A 9,734-nucleotide genomic window follows, 5' to 3' on the forward strand; every position below is an offset into this window, starting at 1 on the left:
TGGATGCCCCAGTAAAGATTTTTAATTTTTCTTTAGAAAATAGTAATTTCTTGATGAATGCCTGTTCTGTTAGTACATAAACATGCAAACATGAGTGCATTCTGCATCATATGTATTGCATCCATTATATCTTTCTCAGTAATTTCTGTGAAAGAGCATTTAAACATTACAGGCACTTTTTGTGACACAGGCTCTTTTTACCCTAAATGGAGAGAATTCCAAAGATTGATAGCTGGTTCATATATCAGTCAACCTTTGATTAAGAGTGAAATTCAAGTTTAAAACAGGTTTGATTATTTCCTACAAAGGAATCTCATTTATACTGGTTGGTTGTGTTCCTTCTCTGAAAAGTAGCTCTGTTCAGACTGACCCACAGTAGTTCTGCTTTATCGTCTCAATGAATAAAACACACTTTTCTCTGTTCTGTTTTACTTGCTAAGAGGAAGAAAATGGTATTAACCTGCATGGGACCCAGTAGTGATTGAGAACACCATTAAGCATTTATGCTAGCAATTCATATTGTACAACACCTCATACTTGAAAGGATTGTCTCCATAAAACAACATGCTGGCAGTGGAAATTTCCTCCAAATCACCATATGACATAGGCTGGTGTTAAATACTACCACATTTCTATCAAAAAAATGCATGGGAGAGAAAGTGTAAATACGCTTAGCACAATATCCATCAAGGAGGACTAGTACAGAGATTAATCAGTCATTGGGCACGGCTTTCTTAAAGTTAGATCTCTCTCATTTTCCAGATTATTTTAGCAGGTCTGAAATCATCCCCTCAGTTCAAGAAGGACAGGGAACTGCTTGAAAGAGTCCAGCGCAGAGCTACAAAGATGATTAAGGGAGTAGAACATCTCCCTTATGAGGAAAGGCTGAGGGAGCTGGGTCTCTTTAGCTTGGAGAAGAGGAGACTGAGGGGTGACCTCATCAATATTTACAAATATGTAAGGGGTGAGTGTCAGGGAGATGGAGTTAGGCTTTTCTCAGTGATGACCAGTGATAGAACAAGGCATAATGGGTGCAAGTTGGAGCATAGGAGGTTCAAGGTGAATATCTGAAAAAATTTTATTACTGTGAGAGTGACAGAGCCCTGGAACAGGCTGCCCAGGGAGGTTGTGGAGTCTCCTTCACTGGAGATATTCAAAACCCACCTGGATGCGTTCCTGTGTGATGTACTATAGGTGACCCTGCTCTGGCAGGGGGGTTGGACTAGATGTTCTTTCAAGGTCCCTTCCAACCCCTAGGATTCTATGATTCTATGATCATACTGTATGATTTGGTGTAGTGACACTTGTGATTCCTATGTTTAAGCAAATGCATTATTTTGTTAGTAATAAAATACAGTTAGAGGCAAAACACAAACTCAAAGATTCCCACCAAGCAATGCAAATGCAAGATATGAAACCAAGTGTTTCTATTTGAATCCAAGATCTCTTTGAAATCATGCACCAATCTGCTCACACCAGATTTTATAGGAGGGAACAGATTTTTAGTTATCAGGTTATCCCACTGGGAAACGCAGGGTTCTCAGGAATCTTCTTTGTTCTCTTGCTGCATGACTACAAACAGGTATCATTGTCAAGTTCCATATGATCCTGGCAGTTATGAGTTAGATGGTTTGATCTGTGTTTCTTGGATAGTCATAAAAAAAGATATTGGGTGTTAAATATTTATATTGGAACTAAGCAGACTCTGGCTTGCAGTTAAGAACATTTTTTGCAGCAAGGGCCAAGCATTAATATTGGGAATAGGAAAGAAATACAGTGATGCCAAGGCTAAAGATACTCCCCATGTTGTTAAGTTGGTGATACCAAAAAATGAGTTTTCTTCCCCCTCTTACTTGGATGTTTGCTGTCAGGGAAGACTATAAAAGAATAATTAAACATTTTTTCATTAAGAGTTTGGCAAGAATTTGCAATTATTTTTGACAATTTGAGTTAATAGGACAGTACTCTGTTGTTTACTTTGAATGTTTTCCATAAAATTACTACATTTCATAAAATACGTGATAGGCTTCTGTTCTACTGGCTTATGTAGTACTTCATTCTTAGCTGAATAAGAGTGAGAAATTATTTTTAGCATATGCCAGTTAATCATATAAGTACATGACAATTGTTCATCATAAATGTTATTTAAACTCTGTAAATACAAACCAGCAACATCAACTAACAGAAGTGTTTCTTTACAAGAGCAGACAGTCCCTGCAGTATGTGCACTTTTGAAGTGCAGTAACTTGGAAAGATTTTTCTTCTCTGGTTTGAGTAAAATATTTAACATTTTTGTGCCTTTTAATTTACATTATTTTAAATTATTTAGGTTTTTTTAAGCTATCCTGTCCAAGTGGTGTTACTGAGTGGGTTAAAAATTTTCTACTAAGTGAACAGCAGGATTGCTTCTATAACTCTCTAGACACAGTATAAAGACTTTTTAGAAACCTTTTTTGGTGAGAATAGGCTCAGTGCTCAATTTTAGAGGAGATTAAGAAGACACTTTATATATAAAGTAGTTCTGCTTTTGTAAAAAGCCCATTTTGGATCATAACAAAATCATAGCTCTTCACCTCTTTTCTGACTAGCAGCTACTGGAATTATGTTGTTAAGAGGTGCTTTTGTTCCAGCTGAGAAGGGTGTAATCAGCAATGATCAATGCATTAGGGTTCCTCAGTGTGTTCTTGTATTTCTGATAACAGGCTGTAAAATCCTATCAGTTAAAGTCCCCAGATCTGTGAACCCTCTGAGTTTTACTGCCTTTTTGCATACGGAAAAACAATCACAATCTTATCAGGGTTGAATGTTCTGTGAAAATCATACTGTCCTTGGATGTTATGTCCAGAGTTCGCAGTTGTAAGAATTTGCAAAAAGAAATTTTATTTTATTTTGCAGAGCATTGGCTGTGATGACTATCTGGGTTCAGACAAAGTGATTGACAAGTGTGGAATATGTGGAGGGGACAACACTGCTTGCAAGGTTGTGTCTGGAGTTTTCAAACACACGCTAACAAATCTTGGCTACCACAAGATAGTGGAAATTCCTGAAGGAGCTACTAAAATCAACATTACTGAGATGTCAAAGAGCAACAACTATTTGGGTAAGTTGCATCTTAGCGAGGAAAGAATTCTTTGTGTGCTAGTACAACTGGGTGGAGGTTATTCCAGGAAAGGCATTCTAAACAATGTGAAATAGATGTCAAGAACAAGAGAAGGGAAGAGAGGAAAAAAGAAAGGAATCACTAAACAGGTATTTTCATCAGAACTAACTGACAGTTTGTAATTCCAGCTTGGTCTCGCATGGCAAGTATTGTAGACCTGTTACCATCTATTTCCCTGTCCATCTGACTCAGGTTTAGTGTTTCCTCTTGGTTCCACTGTGGTGATTACACTTCAACATCGTTATCCTCTGAGTTTTCAGGACTCCAGCCAAGTGGCATGCTCATCTCTGTAAAGCCTATCCAGTCTGCTTGAGGAGAAAAGAGCATCCTCAGGTTGCCCAAAAAATTCAGTTACTTTAAAGTGAAAGTATATAAAAATTGTGTTGAGATAATGTGGTATTGAGGTGGTATCTGCAGAATGCAAGGTCATCTTTACAATTGTTTATTCTGTAGCAGGTCCTTAACTCAAAACCACAGTGGATACTGGAATATTTACAGTAACATCATGGCAATTTGTGGTATATTTCTAGATCTGTTTAGTGTGCTGAAAATCAGAGATTATGTAGAATTTCTGCAGATCTATGTCTTTTTTGTGTGCATTTGTGAACTGTGCCATTCGCTGTTGTAACCTCTCATATTCCCACGTTTCAAAGCCCTTAGTTTGCCTACATTTGCACTTCTCTTTTGGAGCTAACTCTGCTGAGTGGGCTGGAGAGAGGATTTGGTTGAGATGTGTAAAACCTGCCCCGTGCCCTTAAATTTCTCTTAACCTATCAGTCCATCCTTAGATCTGTCTTTAAAATTGCCAAAGCAAATTAAAAAAAAAAAAAAAGGAGCTCCATGAGACTTCTCTTGCTCGCTGGGTGTAATTATTACTAGAAGTACCTAGCTCTACTGGAAGTTTCAAATACTTGTGTTTGACAGCTCCTTTATCTCACTTCTGGGTGGTAAGTATCTCACCTGCTGCTCAAGTACAAGAAAGGAAAGTGCTCACTATTGAATTCTCTCCTCATTTCTGCTTTCTTCTCCCTAATTCCTGCTTAGTTCTATAGAAACACTTGCCTGTAGATGGGAGTTTATTGAGGTCAACAGTCTGAACTGTTTTGTGCACTCCCTGATTTTACCAAAAAAAGCTACTCTTCACCAGTAAAGAAATAATATAAGCTACCCACAGAAAACCAAATGTCAGATCTTATAGAATGATCTTGTTAGTTCTAATTTGTCCTGGTTTCATCCAAATGTATTTTTAATACATTATATACACCTAAGTATGCTAGCATTAATTTTTTTTGTGTGTAGCATTCATGAGCACTGCCTTGTTTGATGACAAAACAATAGTTCTATCTAAAGAGCTTCCATAGATACTTGTACATTCAGTAGAAAATGGATGAGAAGGCAGCTTTCTTGGCAGGATAGCAAAAGTACCCTCATTATTAATAAATAAAGTAATGGAGTTGAATGTAATTGACATGCCAGCATCTGAAAACAGCTGCCAGAAAAATTCCCATTACCGTGTTAAAATGTCCTGTACATTTTTGCAATGGGCAGGACAGAAAAAGAATAACATTTTTTGCTTAGAAATAGCCAGGCTGTTGGCATGTATGGGAAAGTAGCACAGTTCTTCTTTCCCATGCTACTCCATGTCTTCTTATGCCCTGAGCTCTTGGTTTATGCTATCATATTTATTTATTTATTCTTTTTTTATCCATTTAATATGTTTAATTTTTAAGCTGCTGGTATGGATTTATTCTGCTAAATGTGCCAACTCCTTCCCCTGTTAGGAATTCTTGAGACTGTAGTTCCAGCTAGAAGGACTTCAGTCTCTCCGCTTACACTGTTACACAGTAAACTTGGTTTATTGAGGCAGGTGAGTTGCACCAGGACAGGACTGAACATGTTCTAACAGGAAAAGTGAAACTATAGAAAGGTTTATCTATCAATTTATTGGACAAGTGAAATGGTAAATGGGAGGTTGTTTTTTGGCATATTGGTGTTCACAAATTTCTCACTGATAAAACAACATTCAAAATGTAGACATGCACATTTTTACAGGGAAGCTTGAAAACTCAACTCTGCTATTTTCTGGTTTCTCTTTATGGTAATAAGCAGAAGGCTTGAACTTTGAACATTTAATTTTTTATTATCTAAGTAATTTGCTTTTCACAAAAACTACAAAATCATAGATTTCTTGTGCATCTAGTGATCTCTATTATTTTATTTCTGTACACCTAGAAAGAAAATTCAGCAGCGTTCTTTCTGTTTTCTTCTCCTTAGGTTTTGTTTTTTGATGTTCTCCTGTTTCTGAATGAATTAATTTAAACAGAACAAGTATAATCTTGTCTTATTCTTGCACACCCACTCTCCCAGCTAAAAATCTTTTTAAGTTTTCCGTTTCTTCAATATCTTTACTGTGGGAAGAGTGTCAATCTGATAAAGGGACATTTTGTAACAGTCAAATTGAGAGTGGCCTGTGATATTAACTGTTGTTTCGTAGTGAGCCAAAATGAGCTATGTCATGTAGAGCCATAAGGTGGATCAAAAATTCCCCAGGAAACATCTTTTTTCTTGTATGTGTGTGTTCAGAAAGGAGCCCAGTTTCAGACTGCTAAGTAATAGCTATTAATAACTATTATTAATGTATTAATCAGTCTCTATATTTACTCTAGTATGTTTTTTACAGTTAGAAGCAAAATCCCTTTGTGACAATTTAAGGTTAGACTCTGTGAATTGTAAATGAAGCTATAGACTGCCCTGTCCATAGATATGTATGGAATTATTTGCTTTTCAGAGTAGTTTTCAGCAATATTTTCTCACTGGCTGATGTGTTAGACCTCTCAGCAACATCCCTGCTGACCTTGTACAGACTTTTCCATTGGCAAAACACTTCTGTCACATGCTAGTGTTGTGCAGAAAGAGACGAAGACATACTTTTTATCCCACTGGGAATCATCAGCTGGCCAGTTCTCATACACTGAAATGGGAAGCTTGCCATTGAATTAAGTAGGAGCATAATACCTTAAGTGGGACCAGTATGTTACAGCACTTGTGCTGCAAAACATGTGGTCTTGAGTATGAATACTTTACTGTCTTTGGGAGTGGGATTTGGGATAATGGCAACATTTTAAAGCCAAATGACATGAATCTGAAGTGATTATTTGGAAGGTCCTTTTTTGCATGGTGGGTCTTGAGAACCTAATTCAGAGAAGCTGGTTGTTACCCATATCCATAGCCTCAACAGCAAGAGAATGTGATGGGAAGGAGGTATCAATAGTAAAAATTAAATTTTAGCTTAATACAGAGTGAAAGAGACAGTGATTAAAAGTGCATTAGATTTGAAATACACTTGCCATGTGTAATGAACCTATTCTAATTGGAAAGAATCTGATGATGTCCCATCACTCAAGTAGCAGTTTCTTTCTAGAGCAGTTGGCTGCATCTGGAGTCACACGCCTTTGAGGTTCAGTTTGGCAAACCACACCAGCCGTGCTGCCCGCTGTCATGGGCACTGCCTGCTTGTGAGCTGGCTTATGGCAGGGAGAGTATACACATTAGAGTTTTAGCAAGTCTTAACATTTTGCTCCTTACCTGAATACTGTTGACTACAAAGGCCAGGTTGGATGGGGCTTGGAGCAACTTGATCTAGCAGGAGATGTCCCTGCCCATGCAGGGGTGGTTGGAACTAGAAGAGCTTTAAAGGTCCCTTCCAGTTCAAACCATTCCATGACTCCAAATGTGTTCCATTCAGTGACTTTTTTTTACAGCTCTTTACAGTTCCTTCAGGGAATATATGACATATTTCCTTTATAAACAAATAATTATTAAATATAAATTATAAATATTGGTGTGCCTGAACATGAATATGGATTTCAATAATTTGTCTTATTAAAACAACAGTGGCTGATACTAAAGGGGCTTTGCAAAGATTTTCAAAAAGAAATTTTGATTCAGCATTCCCTGCAGCAGGTAATGTTCAAAAAACGTCTCATGAACTATTGCTAGCAGCTCTTGTGCTTAAAATTACATTTTGAAATCAGTTTAGAGATTCGAATTTACAGTAAATGAAGGAGTTAGATTAGAACACTGGTACAAAATTTAGAATATAAACATTGTTAGAAGCACCGCTCTATCACGTGATCATATGTGATCCTTGTATGTGTCAGTCTGTGCACTAGAGTGTCTCTCTCATATGCACAGCATACTGAATGCATTACTTATAAAATATGTAATTACAATATCTGGATTAGAATAACTGTTTTTTTTACCTTTTGTCCCTGGTCCTCTTGCCTGTTCTCTGCTGGAGTTAAACAACAAAGACATTTCTTTGTATAGACAACAGTGTGCTCCAAACTGTGAAGAGAAGATTTAAGGAATCACTTCTTAAATGAACTGCCATTAAGCCCAGCAAGTTCAAACCATAAGGAAATTTCTTAGTAAATTATTAGTATCTGAGGAGGCAATTAGAATTTCTATGTAAACTTAACCAGAACATTTTAAATAATATTCCTCAAATATGCTTTTTTGATTATTAGGTATGCTAGCAAATCTGTTGTGTCGTTACTTCGTGAGTACTGAACTGAAGAGTCAGGAAATATTACACAGAAAGGGGAACAACTTGGGTTTTTTTTTAAATGTTTGCAAAATCAAGCATTCCTACAAGAATATGGTAGTGGTAGTATCAATTGATAACTCCTACTTACTTGCTTCAGCCTTATCTCCTTGTCTCCACTGACTGTTTTCCTGCACTGCTTTAGTTTACTTCTAGGTTGGTATTTTCCAAAATTGGCCAGCTTAACCAAAACAGAAGCTTCACCAATTTTTGACTGCCTTAAAAGATTCCATTCTCTGTCAGTTTTAGAAGAGACCTGATAAGTAGAGAAGATTCTGATTTTGTTCAATTAACTTAATTCAGTTTAGTTGGTATTGCTTGCTTAGTTGTAGATATATTCATTATCTGAATGAATAAGAATTTGAATTCATTGCTCTCTGCATTGCCATGCCTTGAATTAAAAACTAGCATAACTCTAGAGAGATTTATCTTTCTCAACATGGATTTTAAAACAGCCTCAATGCTGAAGTGCCTAATGTCAACCTATCCAGGAAAATGCTTTCCCACAGCTGTTGTTTTATGCACAGAAGCTCCAACTCTGACCAGACAAACATGCATTTTTTAGCAACTACCCAGTCCAGTGCACATGAGTTAATATTACACTAATTGCTGACAGTCACTTTTTTTGTGATTTTTGTTCATTTCATGGTCTTCCTCTGCAGACTGTAGTTTTAGTGGGTGTGAGGCCTACAGCCCACTGTTATTTTTATCGCTAGGACGAATTTTTCACTGTGTTACATTTAACAGTCTTTTTGCTTTCTTCTATATACTAATTGAATTACTGATTATATTCTATTCATTAAACTTTTTCTTCCTGAAAGTACTGCTAGGTTACAGGATAATTGACATTACTGCATATACTTTCTAGCCACGGTTGTATGTGTGTTGTCACATGTTCACTCTGAGAAGAGTTCATTTTTCTGTAGTGTTGTGGTCTGGGACACACAATGCCAGGGAGAGTGTAGGATCTTTCACTTGTAAAAGCCTATACAAGGTTTTTATTTTTAAGAACATTATAATCAAATTTTAAAGAACAATATCAGAAAATATCTAGGACTGAAAAATCATGGTGGGACAGCTTCACATGAGGCATAGGGTGGGAGGCAGTCTAAGTCAGCATGAGCACTCCTGAAGCTGTAAAGGTGATTTCACCTTGCAGGTTATGTCAATGTTTGGCCTTTGAAGTTCAGCTTGTGTTTGAGGACAGTACATATACGAGTAAGTTCCCAGGGGGAATAAAAACTGTCACAAGTGTGCTTTTAATGCAAAAGGTTTTAAAAATAGTAGCTGATAGTGTATTAAGACCAACAGAAAAGTGCAATAGCTATCTTTCTAACACTTCTTACCTGAGGTTCATTGCTAAGATGTCTGGTTCTTCCTGCACACATCCCTACATTTACATATCCTTTGAATTATTGTCCATAAGATAGTTTCAAATTGATTTTCTGCAGGGAGAGTTTCTTTCACTAAACAAATGTTCATCTTATTGTAGCCAACATGTATTACTTGGCTAGGGTGATCACTTACTAAAACCCTTGAAGCTGTTAAGACTTTGGATGAAATTCAAGCCTAGTGTTAATGAATTCAACTCCAGTGAATTCAAGTTGCACAAGGGTCTTACCTAGTCTAATGACCTGTAGTTGAACCAGAATATATTTAAGACATTATTCTTTGCTGACCATATATTTTTTCAATACTGGTGTTGCATAAATAATTACATTTTAGAGTTTCTGGCAAGGTTATCTTATTATAGTAAATTCCAAGGTGACCTTTTCCCTTCTGGCTTCATTAAGCAGCCAGCTAATATCTAATGCTCTGTATAGAGGTCTGCAGGGTTCCAGGCACATTTTGAAAACATACAAAAGAAATGTTTTTCTTAAAAGCTGGTTTATTCTTTTTTTATATATTAAGTGGCAGATCTTTAAAAAAGACAGTGTTACTCCTCTGGGTGATGGAAGGACTCTTTCC

General features: G+C 36.8%; 1 protein-coding gene across 2 annotated transcripts in view; it reads left to right on the forward strand.

The window, feature by feature from the left end:
* THSD4 (thrombospondin, type I, domain containing 4) overlaps positions 1-9,734 on the forward strand; it is a 230,732-nt gene that overhangs the window by 171,738 nt on the left and 49,260 nt on the right. For both annotated transcript variants that reach the window (XM_009994405.1, XM_009994406.1), the window contains one exon: positions 2,896-3,100. In XM_009994405.1, the coding sequence (XP_009992707.1) occupies positions 2,896-3,100 (205 nt within the window). The remainder of the gene's footprint in view (positions 1-2,895; positions 3,101-9,734) is intronic.

Source organism: Chaetura pelagica, unplaced genomic scaffold, assembly GCF_000747805.2.
Source record: "Chaetura pelagica isolate M959 unplaced genomic scaffold, ChaPel_1.0 scaffold222, whole genome shotgun sequence".
In the NCBI taxonomy this organism is placed as follows: domain Eukaryota; kingdom Metazoa; phylum Chordata; class Aves; order Apodiformes; family Apodidae; genus Chaetura; species Chaetura pelagica.